The sequence below is a fragment of the Hermetia illucens genome, chromosome 3, assembly GCF_905115235.1.
Source record: "Hermetia illucens chromosome 3, iHerIll2.2.curated.20191125, whole genome shotgun sequence".
NCBI classification, from domain to species: domain Eukaryota; kingdom Metazoa; phylum Arthropoda; class Insecta; order Diptera; family Stratiomyidae; genus Hermetia; species Hermetia illucens.
In genome coordinates, this window is record NC_051851.1 from 159,051,864 (window position 1) to 159,072,549 (window position 20,686).

General features: G+C 43.2%; 1 protein-coding gene across 2 annotated transcripts; it reads left to right on the forward strand.

Moving 5' to 3' along the window:
* The first annotated feature begins 347 nt into the window (after positions 1-347).
* On the forward strand, positions 348-19,667 carry LOC119652542 (nuclear pore complex protein Nup154). 2 transcript variants are annotated; one of them, XM_038056748.1, is made up of 16 exons: positions 348-604; positions 680-839; positions 5,273-5,349; positions 5,414-5,570; positions 5,812-6,116; positions 6,173-6,345; positions 6,405-7,336; positions 7,391-7,630; positions 7,690-7,833; positions 12,026-12,297; positions 12,355-12,483; positions 12,568-12,713; positions 12,772-13,276; positions 13,405-13,868; positions 19,232-19,354; positions 19,437-19,667. In XM_038056748.1, exons 1-16 carry the CDS (start codon positions 500-502, stop codon positions 19,564-19,566), a joined length of 4,062 nt encoding a protein of 1,353 aa, XP_037912676.1. In that variant the 5' UTR covers positions 348-499; the 3' UTR covers positions 19,567-19,667. The 2 variants fall into 2 exon arrangements, with proteins under 2 accessions (XP_037912676.1, XP_037912675.1); XM_038056747.1 differs by having other exon boundaries at positions 6,405-7,630.
* Positions 19,668-20,686: the final 1,019 nt, after the last annotated feature.

Below are 20,686 nucleotides of genomic sequence, written 5' to 3' on the forward strand. Positions count from 1 at the left end.
CTTCACTTTTCGTTAGTCGACGGTAATGACACCAAAATGTGAAAAGCCTATTTTCTGTGTGTATGATGCCACTTAATTTAAGATTTTTAATCCTAATGATTCCTAATTTCATCCGGACGAACGATTTTTTCAACTAGAACCGCAAGATCTTTATTTAAGCTAATTTTGCTCGCATGTCAGTCATCGAATACATCGTATTCATCATAAGATTACATACATTTAAAATCTCAACGGACCAACGCCACATTACGTCATTCTTCTTCCGGTTGCGCGAAACCAAATCTCCGCAGAAGTGACAACATTACCAAAGGAAATTAACGGTGACGTTTGGCAATTTGACAGTCGCCGGCTGGCAAAACACATTTTGATTTCACCGGTCGGTTGCGACTTCAATTCCTATTAGTGGTGCAAGTTGTTTACCCAATAAGTTTTTTTTAAGTGATCAAATATCTCTGAGTAATCCTTACTTTGCGTTTAAGCAAATTTACATTGAAGGACAATGAACGCGCCACAGTTAAACGTACAAATGGAGTATCTAGAACTGGCGGGAAATATGCTTGACCGTCATGACAATCATGATGCCACTGCTCCAGGACTGTTGGAGGTACTTAGAAGGATTCGTTGATCCTTAAATTGGGAGTTGACGGTCTTCATGAGGATTATTTTTTGTTGCTTTCAGGTTACAGGAATCACTCAACATGGAATGGCTACGGTCAGTGGATTGAACGATTACGACTACCAGAATATCTCCAGTTTGTCCTTAGGACATAAGAAGCTGGACCAACTGAGGACAGTGAGCAAGGCTCCTATTCCGCCAGAAGTATTAGAACATTTTAAAAGTAAGTAATTGGGGGACCAATCTACGTTTGTGTCGGTTATGGGGTTATCGATTTAAATGACATCTAACCTCGCTGAACAAGCACTTTTGGATTCATGCAAAACTGATAAGCTTTGAAACAAAGGGTCTTGGAAATCTGTTTTAATTCATATCCTGGATCGCTGGAATGGTAATGTATTTATAATAAACCTGATCGAAGGGGAAGACGGGATGGAATGTATGATCAAAATTCATCCATGTTTCAATTATTGCTTTAGGGGTATGTCTGACGAGGCGTGAAGTAACTTTTTGCTCTTAGATAGTCAATATCACGGAGCAGATTAATTCCGATTTCAAGATATTCCAACATGACCCTAACTTTGTCGGTTGGGCTCTCATAAAAAAAAGTCGATTGGACCCTTCCAGTCGCAATCATTGTAAAGTTTGAAATTTCAATTATAAAAACACTTCGAATATGATTAAGTGTCCTAAATTGGGAAAGAATTTGCAGTCATTTATTTGAACTTGCCGAGAATATCATATGTTAAGTATTGGCAGCCGTTCTCCTGGGTAAATTGAGAGGCTATATCTTACACCATCCTCCGCGGTTGCTAATAAGCGAATTTCGATTGACAAATCACCTGCGATCGACATTAATTTGGGTGCGGTAAATTTATGAACGGAACACCTTACTTGCTTTAACTAGGAATACTTCTACATTTGTTACTTCCTTAGGAAAGCACTTCTTGCTTCTTGCCTGTACTCTTTTCGGGGAACTTCAGAATCCATTTTATTGACTCGTTTAAACCATTTACCCTTTCCATGTTTTCCATTTCAACATTCATTCCAAGGGTTTCAGGCAACATACTCCTCCCAACGTATCCTCAGTAAAACAAAAAAAAATGCTGAGATCAGGGAAAGCGATAAATAGAGTAAGTTGGAGTTATTCCACTATACCTGATCTCTCTTGGTGACAGGTCCCGCGACAGGCCGATTAAGAAAATGCATTCATTGTCATTAGAAACCAAACGATCGGATCGAGTAAAAAGCCTCGGAAAAATGCTAGGGCGTCCACCTCAGTCGACGCGGCAGGACGGGCCAGGGTCTTGTCGAGAAATGGGCTAGGGTTCTTGAGGCATGAAAGGCGTCAGGATATAAATAAGTTAGTCCAAACAAAACAAATACGTGTCTTCACGCTAAATATTGGCACCCTAACTGGAAAAAGCGAGGAACTCGCAAGAGCCCTTCGGAAAAGCACATTAATAGCTACGCTCTGCAAGAACCCCGATGGTCTGGTGCCAAAAGTTGCGACATAGAACGTATCCGTGATGCCATTTAAAACGTCGAACGATTTGAAGCCCACAATTATATCAGCTGATCGCAATATTCGTACGCACCCCAGACAGATCAACCTGATTCCGAGAAAAATGCGTTCTGAGACAACTTCTCGATGCAAAGACCTGCAATGTGCCTGCTGAGACTATATCATCATTGCCGACGACTTCAATTATCATGTGGCTGAAAAGGCAGATGGTAAAAGGTGCCATGGGGAAAGGAGTTTGGAGCGCCCAATGAGGGTGGCGAACGTATAGTCGATTTTGCGGACACCCATGACTTTGTACATATGAATACATGGTTCATCAAACAATTGTCTCATCTTCTTACATTTTACCACCGTTACTGATTGCAAAGTCGTTTCCTCTGAGATCATCGTACCTCAACATCGAAAGTGGACTGCGGCCCTACGAATCAAGCCACCGACAAAGCAGCGTGAAGAAGGCACTAGCCCGCCGCGCATTAAATGGTGTCGATTTTGTGAGAAGAAAGAAGAAATGATCTCTCTTAGGCAATTATCAACCATTACGAACGTGGAAGAATCGTGGAACCAAACTAAAGACACATCAGCAAAGCGGCATCTGCAACTCTTGTGGTCACCAAGCCATGTAAGCGGTACCTCAACCAAGATGCCTGACCGTGGAAAGAAACGCCTCTACCACAAATTTCTCGACAATAAAACGTTGACAAAGTGGCAACCGGGAAGCAAAGAAGCACAGGATATCGAACACTTCTGCTACGTTAAAGACAAGAACGGTATTTTGCTCCCCCGCCGTACTGCTTAGTTCGGTAGAGATTTAGGTAGGTCTTGTATCCACCAGTATGAATGCTGAGCCACTCGGTATAGACTGGTACCGTAGTAGCTTGCTGCGACGGGGCTCTGATTGTGGTCACAAAATCAATCCGTGTCTTAAGAAGATCGTGGGATTAAGTGTCCATGACAGGTACTCACGTAAAACCCCCTAGGACTGACTGACTGCCTCTTTTCCTAAATCCACAGCCATTTGGCCAAGGTCCATGACCCGATGAAAGAGCAAGCAGATGTCATCAGCGTAGTCGAAGTGCATTTAACTTCTTTACGTCTTCCGAACAAGGCAGCATGAAGAATGCAACCGGTGACAAGAAGGAATAATATCGGTAACAAAATGCAACCCTGGAGGAAGCCGCTTTTGACATCAAAATCCTCCAAGACTTTACTTCGGTGCAGCACGTGACATTTTTTTGCACGTACGGTGTCGGTCAGTTGGGTTACAACTGTAACCTTATGGCAAGCTCTGGACTCGGTGGAAGTTGTAGAAATCTACTAACCCCCCACTATTATCGTAACGGCCGCCAAAACTGTTTCCCCATTACATGTCCGAGCAAGCTCTTTTTAAAGTCCACCTTGGCATTCAGATCACCCATCAGGATAACAATGTAAACTTTAGGAATCCTTGTCTCAATCAGGCTCTCAAGTCTCAAGTACTTACTCCTGCCAGATTTTACCTTATACAAACCAACATTGAATATGGCAGGTAAAAGTCGAACTATGGAAATAGAGCACAAGTAGCCCTGTGATGTGCCATTTTGATGCCACAACACTCAAAGATATGAATGTTATAAGAGAGGACGAGTAAAATCTTGAGCACTCTGAATTTTAGAGTCAACCTGTGAAGTTAGCGGAAGATAGTAACTCTCTTATCTTACAATTGGAGACTTTCTTAATATTACCATCTTTTAGGCCAGAGCAGAGTAATCGCATGATGGTCTCTTCTTCGCCAGTAAGTGTAATAGGACATGTCGAATCACGCGGAATAGTCTCCCGTTGGGCAGTGCCCCATGCAGATGACTTTGATCCTATCAGCATTCGCCCCCATGTCCAAGGTTTGTCACAGGAAGGCCAAGTCTTCCTTGATTCATCATAGGCAGTGATTGTGCGCCAAGTAGTGCCATTAGACTCCGCTTTTCATTGCAATCTTGGGATGTAGGTTTGATGCCGGCTTGACGCAACACGCTCGATTCGCCAACAAACCTCCCGTATGGCCAGTATTTCAGCCTGGATGACATTATCATATTCCGAAAGACTGCAATTCAGTTATGTTGCGTGTCATAACATTGCAGCGGATCGTCGGTTTTCTGGTTGTGAATTTTGTAGCGAAGTTTCTGTTGCTTATGTGCATCGTAGTTCGTTGGAAATGACCAAAGTTCCATTGGTAGTAGATTCAAGACCTAAGAGAGTTTCTACGGCGGTAAAACTTCGCTATGCAATATGGTAATTTTTATGGAGGTCCCATAGAAGGAGTTGCAGGAATATGTTGAGGGTGCCTGTTGAACAAGAGCACTTAACCCCAGTACTAATCACACATGCCCTTCTTTGGAATCGATTAAGTTCGGTTTTATTGCACCCCCTTCTCAGTGCAGGCCACCAAACAAAAGGATCATAGGTGGACTTCGGCTGTGTTCATTCATTGATAACAATATCATTACGTCTTCGGAATTCGTGACTATTAGTCAGAGCAACGGATATGTAGCGTCGCCTTGAGGTATCTTTCTTCCCGGGCTCAGTGGCTTCTGAGAGACAGATCTGATCGGATTGTCTTGGTTCTTCGCATTGATACAATCTACTGTATATGATATTCCTTTAACCCTATTCTGGTTAAAGTCTTTTGAATGACTTTGTTGCTGACATTGTTGAACCTTCCTTCTATGTCCATAATATGATATTGGTGGTCTGATGTGATATTGATTAACGATTGCTGCTGGGAATTCCACCTGGTTACCTCATCTATACCCGAGAACCCAGTAACTTTTGAACGGAATGAGAATTCTACAAATATTGCTAAGAAAGCCTGCATATTGCAGAGGCCAATTTTCGTCCTTGTATGATAGTTGAGAGTCGTATCCGAAATATTGTTCGTTTCCAAGGTACATGAATTCGGTGCTAACAATAGCAATAACAGCAAAGGCAATTTAAAACTGATAGACTTAGTTACATTCTTCAGAGGTTTCTTACCCTGCATCTATCTACACCCAAATCAGTTTTATCTCCTCCGTGAATTTTGTTTTTTTTTGTATCTCCTAAACATCATTTATACAATTTTGTACAATTACTAAAAATATACAAAATGTTGAATTTTACAGATATAAAATGTCATTGCATGATGGGTTTATTTCCTGAAATCGGCCGAGCCTGGCTAACAATTGACTCTGATATATACGTAAGAAAACATCTACCTTAAATGTAAGCCAAGTTGTATCAACACAGCATAAAAATTTTCACAGATATGGACTTACGAACAAACTCGAGACGTAGCCTATTATGATGGTCTCAACCACCTTATCGTCAGCGTTGGATTAGTAACACCAAAGCCTGGGGTTTTTATATCAGATGTAAAATATTTACTGATATTGACAACTCCTGTAGAAATTGTTGTTTTAGGTAAGTACATTTGGCTGTCACTAGCTGGGTCTCTTCTACGGTCGCACAGTACCCGGTCCACTCCTACTTAGACCACATGTGAACCTCCTCAAAAATCAAGGATACGAGGAAATGAGATTAGAAGAATTAGATTTATTCATAAATTTTAAGGAGCATTATTCTGGGTTCCGTACCGATCTAGCTGTACGCCAGCAGCTTGTTAATTTAACACTTTCATAACAATATCTTGCTTGGATAATAGGCGTTACCTTCGGCGATACAACCAAAACAATATCATCACCAATTCATTCTGCAAATACAACCACAACTTACGAGGAAATGCAACTGATGAATAAGCCAATATTTATCCTGAACACGGACAACGTCTCTATATCGACGATCGAGGGAAGTGCTGATGGGCGAATTTTCCTGGGAGGCCGGGACGGTTTTTTGTACGAAATACATTATCAAGCGGCATCAAGTTGGTTCGGGAAACGATGCAAAAAAATCAACCATTCACAAGGACTCATTTCGTATATGGTTCCTGGTTTTTTGAAAGTTTTCTCTGTATGTGATGCATGTTGCTATTTATATGAGTATTTATTTTAAAATATATTTTCTAGGATACGGATCCAATAGTTCGGATATCTATCGATAATAGTCGACATTTATTATACGTTTTAACAGAAAAAGGTTCGATAGAAGCTTGGGATATGGGAGAGGATTGCAATTCTACTCGACGACTGGCTCGAGTGTCGCAGAACGATATTGCTTTTCAAGCAAGCAATATAATCAAGTGAGTTGCACATTTTGATGCTTTACTTGTCGCAGTTATCTTACTTTAGATTTTTGCAGAACTGTTGACTCAACAGTTTTCAAACCAATTAAAGCAATTTGTGCTTTGACAGTGAACGACTGTCCAAACATACATTTAATATGTGTTACTCAGTGTGGGGTTCGTCTATATTTTTCCACGACCCCTCTTCATGTAGCACCGCAAACGACACAACAAATAGGTGGAGTGGCTGCTACTTTTGACAGCGTTCGACCTCAAGGGTTGTATTTATTGCATGTGCGACTCCCACCAGGATATACCCCGAATACGACAGTTGGTAAACCAAAACAGGTTCATAGTGCATATTACAACAAAGGGACATTACTGATGGTATCAACGCCTCAACAAGATCAGGACATGCTTTGGTCGATAAGCTCTGAGCCATTTCCAAACCGGCCATACTTAGCAGAGTCAGCTACAGTCCTCCCGTTAGATGGGATGGTTTGGGGACTAGCAGAAATGAAACCAAAGTCAAAAGCGACTATTAACAGCGTATTACGACATGCACAAATCCCTAAAAAAGTTGTTCTATTAACAAATCAAGGTGCCCACATTATTAGTCTCCTAAAATCAGCCGATATCCTGCAACAATTACTTGTTGCTTGTCATGGTCCCCACCACGAAGCCGTCAAGGGTTACTTCCAGGCTCAAACGCAATCTGAAGCGTGTGCAACTGCACTTCTATTAGCGTGTATGCCTCCTTATCGAGGAACAGATGTTGCATTGTGGGCAGCACAAGCATTCATGCTTTATGGCGGCGAACCTTCCATAGGAGCCCAATATTTAGGCAGTCAGTTCGCACCGGGTCAAAGAACTTTTCTCTCATCACCAGGCGGTCCACTATCCGATCGGAATTCTCCACAAATTTTTATGTCGACTCCATTCTCAACAAGAGGGAATATGCCGAGTAACTTGCAGCAATCGGCTATCTCTCCCTACCAGTTCAGTCCGAGTAAGTTTTTGGGGTTGTTACGTTTCCACTTTCAATACGTTTTTGTTATTATAGCTGCAACTGGATCTCACACATTTCAACAAAACCCAACAGACGCTTCCAATATCAATTATTCAGCTAAGCATTCTGGTTTGTATTTGTACGTGGCTCGATTACTGCGCCCAATCTGGAGGAAGCGTTGTATTGACGCGAATCTGTGCAGTACAATAACACAGGCTGATTGCACGGAAATTTTGGAGGATTTGTATGCAGTCAAAGGATTTCTGGAAGCTAATTCAGTCAGTGATATTTCAAGTGAGAGATTAGTGCGCATTCAATGTCAGGAAGAATTCTAATTGAGACTTAAATTTCAGATTTGCTTTATGGACATAGTGATCAAACTAGTCTTATCAACGGATACAGCCACTTGACACAGCCTTTCGGTGAACAAAAATCAACGGCGGAGCAGGCTCAAGCTGAGGAGAAACGTTCGTTAACTGCGTTGAATTTCTTTATAAGTAAGTAGTTTGCATGAGTTTCATTTTCATATTATTTGTGGTATTTATATTGCCTTTAGAGTACGGAGAATTTAGGTCTTAATTCAGTTATAATTGGCATCAAAGGCTTTCATTTATTTGGATAAAGATTTAACGTAGATTTCACTGATATTCCTGTGGCGGACCTATACTAACCACCCGCTTCACAGCCCTGACTGGGACAAGTGATGCGTGTCCGCCGGATGCGCTAGTAACTAAGGAAATATGCGGCAGGCCCGTCGATGGGTTCGGCAGGAAAGAGCGCGGATAACCACCACCACCAGATTGGTGGGGAAGCGGGACCATTACCAGTACGTCGAGGCTAGCTCCTAAGCGCGGATCGTTTTTCCGTTTGCAAATTGAAATAACTCGTCACGCTCGGGAATAATTGAAGTGATGTGCCCGGATTCACAGCTGCGGGTGTTTCAAGAAGATACGCGTCTTTCGCTTGGCCGTGGTATAAAAATCATTCTGGAAGATGTCGTTATTCGCCGCGTTCAGAGTAGCGGCACTTGAAAGCAGAGATATTGGTTTATGAGAAAGTAAATTGCGAGAGCTAATTGAAAAAAATGCATTCTTGAATTGTGTTGTGGGATCCAGTAAAACGTACGGCTACTGGTTACATCATTGAGGTACCAACAGCCCATTCTAAATCAACAAAAGAAAACAGAAAAGGAAGTGGTCGGGGGATGAGTTTGGATTCTTCTCAAAAAACTTCCGAAAATGCCTGTACGCATAATAATCACCGCGGCATTTGCAAATGGGACAGAGTGGTCGAGTGGATTGAACGCATATACGTCTTTACACAATTCGTGAGATTATCAAATGAGAAAATTAGTGGGGGGGGCGACATTTTAACAACCAATTTCTAGTCTAAGCTCGGCAGTCATAATCGATCCGGTGTACGAAACAGTAAGAATTCGCAGAAGGCAAGGGTCCGCCACCGCTGTAACAGACAGTGCACTCCGAAGATTATCGCCTCGCCACACGCCAGCATCTACACTGGCCTCCAGCAAACACCAATATTCACCATCTTGATATCGAGCGGCATAACGGAGTAATTTGACTGAGACAACAGTAGCAAGAGTACTAAAACCGACTAAACTACTCGCATTATGAGCGTCGTTCCTCTGTCTTGAGTAGTTCCAAGCTGTCGCCCGCTATTTCCCCACTCTCCTCCTGGAAGCTGATTGCATTGCAATCCCGCACTGACAGGCCTCATAACGGATGCCACTATATTCAACCACGCGTTGGTCAGCTTGGACGAGTTGCACCCATCGCCTTCACTCAACTCAAGGACCAGCTCATTAGGCGCCTGTTAGTAAGTGAGACAGCCAAGCTGAATCACTTACTGAAGCATGTGACGCTTGACGGCCGCACCCCTAGCCACTTTCTTCGGGAAATAGCCAGCTACTTCGGGAGATCCTTGTGGCTTCAGCCATTGCTGGATGGCACGCAGGCCATACTAGCGTGTACCGACGGCGCGGTTCCCTGGAGGTGTTGGCCGCAACTGCGGATAAAATACAGGAGGTGCATGCGCGCTCTGTGGTCGGGGAATTATCTCGTGAGTCCACCGACGTGGCGTAACTGAGGAGGCCCATATGGTCACATTGACGACGGCGATGAATACTTTGTGCTCGGTCGCGAACTCGTTCAACGTCCACCTTGAGAAATGAGCATTCGACTAGCCGCACGCGGTGGTCCACATCAAACTCCGGCGTATGCTGGCACCATCGTAGGTTTGCCGATCAGGCCACGAATTGTACCAACCCATGAACATTTCTTGCAATCTCAAAACACTGAGTTCGCTGGAGGACATGGTGACGTCTACCCGAATCGCAGCAATAAGTCGCCTTGTAGTGTAGGAATGAATGAATGAATTTTGCCTGACAACAGTGTCCCTAATTAGGCGCAAACTTCCTATGTCTATGAGCTGCTGGTAGGTATGCTGCATAGATCCCTGATAAGAGACCACAACCTCTCCTCGGGCGTTAGGGAAAATTTAAATCTGCTCGAATAACACTTTGTTCATCACCTTTAAGGTCATTGCCAATCCACGCATTCGTGCACTTCTCCAAAAATATCGGAACATTACTACCGAATGTACTACTTCTCACCACATCAACACTACTGACGGCTGGCTACTAGAAGGTGCATCCTCTATCACTCGTGAAGCTCGCTGTTGCGCGGAAAGAATTCAACGTTTATGTAGTCTTTTCAACTCCATTTGGTCCCCAAGCATAATGGTGAATGGCTACATTGTGGAAATTATAGACATTTAAAAGCGAAACGATTTTGACCGGTACCCCATTCCACTCATCCAGGACTTCGCACATTGAAAAGACAGGAATTTTCCCCCCTTTTGGATGCTTGGAGTTCGCACGGATGATTTTTGGCTTGCGCAATGCAGCAAAACCTTCCAGCGATTCATCCACTCCGTACTATGGAACTTGGACTTTTGTTTTGTCTACTTTGGTGACATTCTGCTTGCATCTTCTACCGAGTGTGAGCATTTGACACATCTCGGGTGCAATTTTCAACGCCTCCTCGACAATGGACTAATTCTTAGCTTTGAAAAGTGCAAATTTCTCCAGCAGCAGGTGAAATTTTTAGGCCATTCTATCACCTCCATCTACAATCCCCCCAAGGTGCAAGCGCTCACGAGCTTTCCGTTGCCAAAGGCGGTCTAAGGCTTTAGAAGTCTCTTGGCCATGGTCAACTCCACCATCGTTTTCTGCCCAAACCCGCCCACTACCAGGGATTACTTAACGTCTTTCTGTCTGGTCTTAAGACCAAAGATTCGCGGGAGGTGGTGTAGTCTCCAAAACCAAGCGTTTGAAACAACCAAGCAACAGCTGCTAGACGCCACCCTTTTCGCATTCTCTCAACAGGATGGATTCTTAGCCGTGTTCGTGGACGCCCCAGACATCGCAGTAGGCGATGCTCTTGACAATTAAAACTGGCAACCGTTGGCTTTTTTCTCAAAACAGTTGAATCCCGCTCAACGGAATTACAGCGCGTACGATTGTGATTTTTCGTAATCGTTATGACTCAGAAAAATAACGCGATTCTTCAGAGCCTGTAGTTGGACTCCAAATATAAGTTCAAGGATTTCCGCATCTTCAGCTCACTTTCCTCTGTCTACTGCGAGATCTCTGAAAAGGGACCTAATTCATATATTCCGGCCGCTTTTCGCAAGAAGTGTTTCAGTTGGTGCATTATTTTGCGCACCCCAACAGTCGGACAACGAACCAGCTAGTCAGTCAGCAAATATTTCTGATCGTCATAAACAAGGAAGTGAATTCTTCACTTCACTAGGCATGCTATGAAGCATGTGTAGAATACTACACTATACACCTCGACATTGTAGGCCGATTGCGAGACTCGTACGCCTCTCGACCTTGGCCTGAGGCAATATCTCTGTTGAGAGTGGATTCCGTGTTTTAATGTCCCCGCTGTAATCATCATAGACCAAAGCTCGGAAAGTGCCTGGGATCCAAATGCTAGAACATTGGCATCGGGAGCTGAAGGCAGCTATTATGGCGCGCGGCGAGCTGTCCTGGTCGCGAGTCTTGCCTTTCGTTCTGCGGGGCCTCTGTACAGCCATTCGCGGAAGAGTTTGCTGTCGTGCTGAGCTGATTTATGAGGAGAATCTACGATTTCGCGGTGACCTGATTCTCGACAAGAGAGACGGGCTTGGCAAGATCGGATTGTTGCGTCTACTATGGGAGTCCGTTCCCAAATTGAAGCCGCCTTCGCCATCTCATCACCCACATCCAACGGTCCACTAGGGAGCTGGTAGTCTGTTGAGGACTGATACCATCCAGGACGTCAGTGACAAGCAAAAAAGGGTCGCCTTGGACAGGCTGAATCTTTTCTTCCAGAAGGCAAACGGCACGTTCCCTAGCCGATAGCGACGGAGTAGTCGCGCCATGGTTTCTCTCGTCATGGTTTTTCCCGCCCAAATCCCTCGACTTCAGCTGGCGGTGGAGTGCGGTGGCGGAGCGATACTAAGCACTCGCATCACAGCCCCATTTGAAACGAGCGATGCCCATGTCCGTCATAACTAAGCAAATGTGCGGCTTCATTTTATTATTTGAAAATATATATTTCTTTGATATAATTAAAAGTAGTGAATGATATGCCCAAATTCCCTTTCATTTATTTCTCACAGAACACACTTATGAAGTCATTTCTCTCTGGAAAATTCTCTGCGAACATCAATTCCAACTTTTAGTCAACGATCTGGCCAAAGAACAACAAAACATTCTAATTTCATGCACTTTTCGTGATCTGACTTTATCTCGCGCTGATACATGTGCGCATTTGATCGTGAACTTGATAAACTCATATTTAAATGATAATGCCAGTGTCAGTTCGATATCTTCAAAACTTCGGGATGTTTGTCCGAATCTATATAGACATGAGGACGCTGTTTCGCATAAGGTATAATTTCGATTGATTTATGCTGGACAATTGGCTGACTCACTTTTCTTTGAATAGGCTACGGAAATACTGATGCTTTCGAAAGGGGTTACAGTTAACGAAGAGAAGGAGGAAAGGTTGAGAACGGCTCTTCAGCTTTGTAAAGATGCAGCACCAAACTTGCCGCTTTCAAGTATTTGTCAACAGGTGAGTTATTTGTGCCTGTGGTTTCGCTTATTCATTTACATCAATGGACCATAGATAGCCTGATTATCGATACTTTCCCAACAGTTCACTTCATCTGGGTTTTACCAAGGAGTCATAGAACTCACAACTACTTGTGCCGCCAAACTAGATCCTAAGGAAGCCGCCATTCACTATTATAGGAACAATGAACCGAACGAAGACCAAGAAGGCTACATTGCTTTCACTGCAAGGTAATTCCCGACAATTGCCCTTTTCGTACAAATCCAAACTGTTCTCTTATTCATCCAGAATGAATTGCTACAAAGAAGTCCGACAAATGCTTGACACGGTTTACCAGAACCTATGCAGTGCCTCGTCATCCGCCGAGTTAAAATTTTCTTCAGATGCCATAGAAAAAGATATTCAAATGAAAATTATGCATATCGTTTCAACCGCTATACAATCATCAGATCCACTACTTCATGTTGTCGTTTACGAATGGCTTCTTTCCCACAATCTTCTCTCTGAGCTATTGGCACTGACAGAACCTTCACTAGGCGAATTCTTCCGAAGATCAGTAGTTAGGAATCCAGAAAATCTTCAGCTGACCGATCTGCTTTGGAAATATTACGAGAAAAATGGCCAACATGCGGCTGCAGCGAAAATACTAGACAATTTAGCCTCCTTACAGACGAATTCGCTTACGTTGGTGCAGAGGATAGAGTATCTGGCGCGGGCTGTGATGTGTATGAGGAACGATCATGTTGGATATTCAGTGCATAATGGGGTTCTGTTGAAGGATTTGGAGGATAAGGTGAGCTCGTTTTTCAATTGTGTAGAGTCGAAAAGGGAACGAGTGCCGTGGGTAAAGTCATTACCTCGACTTTTACATATTCTAAATACAAGGATTCTAATTCTTGTCTTCATCATTTTCTCCTACAGTTGGAAATCGCTCGGGTACAAAAAGTCATTCTCGATGCAATATCCACGATGACAGACAACAGTGCGGCACGCCAGGCTGCAGTTAGTCTAAATTACACTCTTTACAATATGACACAGTTGTATTCCGATTTCGCTGAACCATTCGATCTATGGGAATGCAAATTAGTCATCCTCAACTGTTCACACCACAATGACCCCATTCTGATTGAATCGGTTTGGACGCAGATCATTAATAGAGAAATTGAACAAATTGGATCGCCACAGGAGAAGTGTACGAAACTCTTAACGAAAGTTCAATCGTTGGTGAAAGAATTCGGTGATTCGGGGCAATGTTTCCCACTGGCGTTTCTAGTTCGAGAGCTTGAGATTCGATGCTGCCAGCTGAAATTGAGTCCCGCTACTATCCCTGATGCATTGGTGGGGATGAATTTGGATATTGAGTTGCTAATTGATTACTACGCAAGGTAAGAGGTTTTGTTTTTTAGATGAAGAATGTTGTTCGGAAGTTATACTACACATTTATAGCTTAGAACGTTGATAGCTCATATCATAACATACATAACGAACTTAGGACGGTGCTTAATCTGATAAAAAGTAGTTTAGCGAAATATAACCTTGGCCATCACAAGATCATCCACTTTTACCTTTTTCATCGGCTAAATTGTAATATTGCGTTGGAGATACTTATTCTGTAAGCATAATTTTTACCTGGATTCTATCTATGGCCAAATAGCGTTATTTTGAACCGTAATTTATGTGGAGTATTGATAGATCAAAGCTATTCTTGTGATGGTTTACAGCTCCTCTTCTGCCTCTTATTCATATTAGTGGAGTAGAGAGCGAAAATAGCACTGGATTTAATGATGAAGTTCTAATCTAATTTTCTACGCTCTAGATGCATTTGTTAACTTTAGATACTAGCATCTCTTTTGTGAACTTTTCCTCTGCATCTGGGTGTCTCCTTTCATTTCGAGATAGAATTTTCCCCTTACTCATGTTTTACCATTCTATAGGATTCATTTTTTTGATGAGATAATATTAAAACATTGATAAAGTTTCGTTCAGCTTACATTCATACCTTCATCTATTCCGATAGTTCTCTACCTGCATCAATCGCAGACTTTTGTGAATCTAAGGACATATGCGAGTTCCTCGTTTAAAATCTGTTTTCCAAATCTATTATTATCTTAAATATTAAGAAGATAGACCCGTAGGGGATGTCTAGCCACCCCCTCGAATTTTCTCCAGATGAGGTTTAGTGCTTTGTTATAAATCTAGGGCTTCCATATCCCCTTTTCTAAGAGACAGTGAGAAGTTCCTCTAACGGCCTCTGGTGCATTCACAAAGATTTCTCTGTATACAAGAGTTGAAATTTTTCCATTCGGTGATGTGAATCTTTGTGACTTTATCCTTTAAAATAGACTTCACTCGAAAAACCGCCTCTGAGCTGATTATTGTAAGATCAGACCTTCGGCAAGCCAATTTGTCAGCATTTTCCGTACCAACATGCTCGAATCTCTTGTCATGCATGGCGGAACGTTCCATTCTGTAGACCAAGTTTCGAAGCAGCTCCATATCAGCTGCCATGCTATGGTGTCGCCATTCACTGCTCCTGAGTTCCACTAAAGACGGTCTCAAGCCTTGTTGAGAAAGAAGGAGGAATGAATGGTCGTGGGGCCTTATTAACAGCATCCACTATTGACTTAAGCTGAGATTGCAAAATCGCATACTTACCATATAGAAAAAGATGGTTTCTATGAGCAATTGAATGCGGCCCAGAAGAGGTTTTCTTAAGGCGATATTGTGATTGCGATGAATTATCTGAATACTAAGGTGGGCTCTGACAGCACGCTCTTGGCGAACACAACGATAATGGTGAGAAGTTTGTGGGCTTCTGCAGCTTCCACCGGCTCATAATTTGCGGGACATCGTTCGAGCACAGGGCCTGTCACAAGATCAGTCGAGGTTCTACTGACAGGCAGCATACGACTAACCAAATTTACGACATCGCGATCAGCTGTAGATTTAGGAGTTGTTTTCTGGATGTAAGAGAGGCTCAAAGATCAGCCTTACTAGGGATCATTACCTGATGGTCGCCTGTCATTACTTGCGTGTCGCGTCCTCTGCTTCTTGTAGGAATCGAAAGCTCAACCGTCTAACATCAATCGCCTACATAATTCGACTGTCGTTCTCGTGCTGACCGAACGACGATTATTTTAATAATTGATATTGACGGACATTGGGCCGACACTAAAAAGGCTCCTTTCGCAAACTCTACTCTAGTCGACGGCCGCGTCCTGGAGGAAGCGGACGACAGACATGAATTGTATTGATCGTGCTCGAGCTCCGATACTATGAAAACTCTGGGGAAGTCCAGACGAAGTTTACAATTGGTGAAATTCGCAAAGAACGATTTCAGAATTTTCGTTTTCGCAAATATTCTGATGGTCCAGTCAAGGATGTTAACGGTCGGCACCTCATTCACGATAATGACCACACTAAGAGGCGGTGGGAATATTTCATCACAGTTCTCATCCATATAATATTTGGTGGAATTCCACCTTTTGTGGATGAAACAAAAGTGATATCATCGCGGCCATCAATAGGGCCAAACGGGGCAATGCCGTTGGGATTGATAGTCTGCCCGCGAAACTGTTCATCGTAGTTCGTGCCGTCTTTGTAGAGTTGCCATCATCCTTTCCTTCTAAAGATCTCAGCTTCTCAGGATAGAAAGACGAATGAAAAATCTTTCTATCCTGAGAAGCTGAGATCTTTAGAAGGTAGGAATGATCGTCGATATTGCAAAAAAGTACATTAACACCGTATAACTCATTTTAGAACAACGTTTGGAATTTAGATATCAGTTTTATCTGCGCTTCATCAATTTTGAGAAGGTTTATTAACTATAGTATTTCAAGCCGTTAGGAATTTTAGTATAATCCCTACTTCCAAATCTTTCAACTTTGCATTCTGGTATAAAGTGTTCTCCCAGGTGCCTCGACCTACTTTGCACAAGTGCCGGACACTGTCCCAGAACGTATATGGAGGTTTCAACACATTTCGCACAGAACCTGCAGGCAGTATCCGTAGATATCCCTTGTTGCCCGAGGCGATAGTTTAGTCTGCAGTGATCAGTGAGAATTCCCACTATGATTCGGAGGTTTGTTTTTTTGGTGAGGTTTAAACAGTTCTATCTGCGCTTGAGCTCGTATCCCCCAATAAGTACTCTCGACTGCTCCATTCCTAGTAGACCCGCCCAGTATAGTTCCCTCAACCGTTCCTTTTCTTTTTTTAATGTCATGGCCATTAATCCGTTTCCGATTTCACAGAAGGGTTCTGGTCCATGTAAAGGCGTCCCTGCTCCCTTCTTGATTAGTTCGTCCGTTGCCTCATTGCCTTTTAATCTAAGATGACCAGATCTTATTGAGCGAGCCGAGCCTATTCAATTTCTCAAGGCATTTCTAGTTTAGAGTTTACATGGTTGGGACTAAGTGCGTTGATCACCGCTTGGCTATCAGTCAGAACAGCAATATTCTGCCCCCTGTAGTTCCTTTGAAGTTTAAATGAGGCACGTCTGTCTATGGTGTATATTTGGAAATGCTAGTGTGCTCACGCATTGGCTCCAAGTACATTTTTCTTCGGTCGATGACCCCGGCGCCCGCTCCCTCTGCTGTGAGGGATCTGTCAGTGTAGCAAGTAATCAGTTGCTGGTTTAACCTGTATGTCACAGCCACGCTCTCCCAGTTTGCCTTGTTGCTCCAACGTGTTAAAAAATTTCTTATCGAAATGAAAACTTCGTTGTCATGTTAACTCTTGGTATCAATAATTCGGGGTACCGCCCAGACAGAATATCAACCTTCCTTCGATTTAGGCAGCTCTCCGTTTCACTGATACTGCCGGGCATCCTGAATATTGCCTTCCTTGCCTACATCTGTATGTGCAAAAGGAGAGGGGTTAGTTCCAGAAGAAAATCCAGGGATGCCGTTGGGCATGTCCTCATTGCCCTACTGATACACACGCAAGCCAGCCTTTGGAGCTTATGTATTTCCCTGACTTGTGCGCTGAGTTCGGTTCTTTCTGTCCAGATTACCGTTCCATAGGTAATCATTGCCCTTACTATTGCAGTGTATATGCAAAGTAGTATCTTCGGGTTGCAACCCCATTTTTTTTCCTGCTATGGATCTGCAAGTCATCAGAGCCCTCGTGGCTTTCCGACATGTGTCTTCCAGATTAATTTTTGGTCTAGCGTAATTCCTAAATATTTGACCTCTGTTTCTCGTTTCACCTCCACATCATGTAATGTTATGGCTCTCAGGTGATCAAGCTTACGCCTCCTAGTGAATGGTACTATGGTGGTTTTGGCTGGGTTGATGCACAGTTCCACCCTCCTGCACCAGGCACTAGTAACCCTGAGTCCAGTTTGGATTCTATCACACAGGGTATCTTCATATTTGCCCCTACAGATTAAAACAATGTCGTCCGAGTAACCCTGGACTTGTAGTCCAGTATTTGTTAACACGTCCAGAAGTTCATCCACTATCATATTCCACATCAGCGGCGATAGTACCCCACCCTGTGGACAGCTTTGAGTGGTGTTCATGACAATAGAATTTGTACCTATCGGAACTTCTATTTGCCTGCTTTCTAGCATTTTGCCCATCCAGAATGCCAAGTGTTTCCCACCCCTTTGCGGCTCAGGGTATCCTGTATCTCTGTGTTGCCGAATGCTCCTTTGATATCCAAAAACGCGCAAAGTGCAATTCCTTTTGTTTCTATGGCATCCCGTAGTACCTCTGTCAGCTGATGCAGAGCAGCTTCAGTTGACCGTCCTGCCCGGTAAGCGTGTTGACAGTGATGTAGGGGATTACGTTTTAGAACGTTACCTCTAATAAAGTTGTATATGACCTTCTCCACCGTTTTGAGTACGAAGGATGTTCAGAAAATTGGTCTGAAAGATTTAGGGTGAAAAGGATCCTTTTTACCCGCTTTCGGAATAAAGACCACTTTTGCCCGTTTCCATGCCCTTGGTATGTATCCCAGTGCTATACTCCCCCTTACCACCCGCAGAACTCTAAGATGATTCCTAGGCCTCTCTGGATTAGTGCAAGGAAAATGCCATCTACTCCGGGAGATTTCAGTGGTTTAAAAGTTCCCACTGCCCACCTTAGCCTATCTTCTGAGCATACCTCTTTTGCTAGTTTCCAGTTCTTCTTTGTTCCCCTTTTATTCGCTGTTGGGGTGTCAGGTAGAATGTTGTCACCTACCACCGTGGAGTAGGACCCCGGGAAATGAGTTCTGAGAAACAGGTGTACCCTGTCCTCCTCATTCTCGTTAAATGTCCCATCTTCCTTCTTCAAACAGACAGAGGATGTTCCCCCGTCTTTGAAGAGTTTCCGTACCTCTATTCTCATTCTGGCCAAGTTCCGGTTCCACCATTGTACATCCCTTGATGACTTAACTGTCTTAGCCGATCAGCTGGCCTCATATGCGTCAATGATGACTGTGTTGAATTATTTGAAATCGAAAAGTGTATCATTTGTGTATTGTTTGATGAAAATGATCAAAGCACAAGTAGAGGTATTCCAGGAACGCGGCCCGAGGTTTCTTTGATGTAATGGCATGGCAGACATATACTCACTGCTTCTTCATTCGCCGATTCAATGATCATCTTATTACTTACATTCAGCAGTTTCAATTTCCTTTTATATTTACAGTTTTTTTGTCGTATAGCTTATAGTTGGTATAGCGTATATCTTAAGACATATCGTACATCTCAAATTATTTAACCGGTATACATAGTAAATTTCCAACACTTTCTACTCAATAGAATGATTTCCATGAACGAACGAGTCTGGGCGAATGAAGGCAATGAATGGCATCTGGTGCAAGCCTCTACAAGACTGATTACGTTACTAACGAATAATGCACAGCAGATACCAAGTAGGAATAGGTAAGGAATCTTTCAGGCCCAGTTTCAACGCCAACAAAAGCATTTCCTCTTTAAATCGCTAATTTGGCCCTATTACTTTCAGGAAAAGAATTATGGCAAAAGCACAGGAACTCATCTCGGCGTGTTTGCATCTATTATATCCAAAGCCCCGAACGGAGCATTTACAGCAAGTTTTAAAGGAAATCGAAAGTCGCGTTCAACGTATTATGTAGTGTTTGAAAGTGTTTCTTATTGTTACTTTATGTAAGGTTTTTTTGTAATATCACTCACATTTAATTGTTAGTATGATGCGGTAATAAATGTAAGATCAGTTTCAAAATGTTCCTTTATCTGAGTTGAAAGGTTGTTCCCTGAACCATTCGCTGGTTGCGTTAGGCTAATAGCAAATGCGTCAGGTAGATATTATGCAATTAACTGTTATGGGTCAGTGAGTGAATAGATCCTCAAATTAGCTTTCTAATAGTAAAAAATAATCTCACAAATTAATCCGTAGAGTTGTCATCATTAACACAGGCTCGCCAATATAGCTATTTTGCATACGGTTTTCAAAAGCACTCTGGGAAAAAAGGCAGATTTTCTCGATTAATATCCCTTATATTATTAATAACAGAAATCATATGTCTTCTCCTGCTCTACTATGGAAAACCATAGTAACATGAAATAAGAAGAAAAATCTCACAAATGCATAAGTAGTTGCCACTCTAATGATGCCAGTCATGGCCGCCACGATTCACACTTGCGTGCGTCCGCCACAACACTCCACCCCCAGCTGAAATCAAGAGGGGTATCAGTGACGGGCTACACACGGCCCCCTCAACACGGCTGCCGCAAATCAAAGCGGACGCATCGCCTTTTGCCCTGGTCGCATTTTCTTTGCTGGACGAAGAGCTTTAGTCGAGCCAAGGAGATCCGTTTGGTCGTGTGCCCGACGTTGAGGTTATAATAATGTCGGCCTCGCTCAAGGACTTAGAAGGGGCCCTCATAAGGTGGCCGCAGCAGCCTCCGAAGAGCGTCCGTCCTAATTAGGACATGCGTTGAGTTTTGGCATTTCGTCCTTGAGTAGACGCAACAGACCGGTAACGTTGAGTCCTGACCTGATGTTGAGAACAGGTTCGCTGGGGAGTCTCGGATTCTCCCCGTATACCAGCTCCGTGGGACTTGCAGCGAATTCTTCGCGATTGGCTGCTTGTAGGCTAAGAAGAACGAGTGGCAGAACCTGCGACCAAGAAGGGTCGTCTTGGGCCATTATAACGGCCTTCAGTGTCCTGTGCCACCTTTCGAACATCCCATTTGACTACGGATGGTAAACGGTTGTCCGGTAGCTTTTAAAGC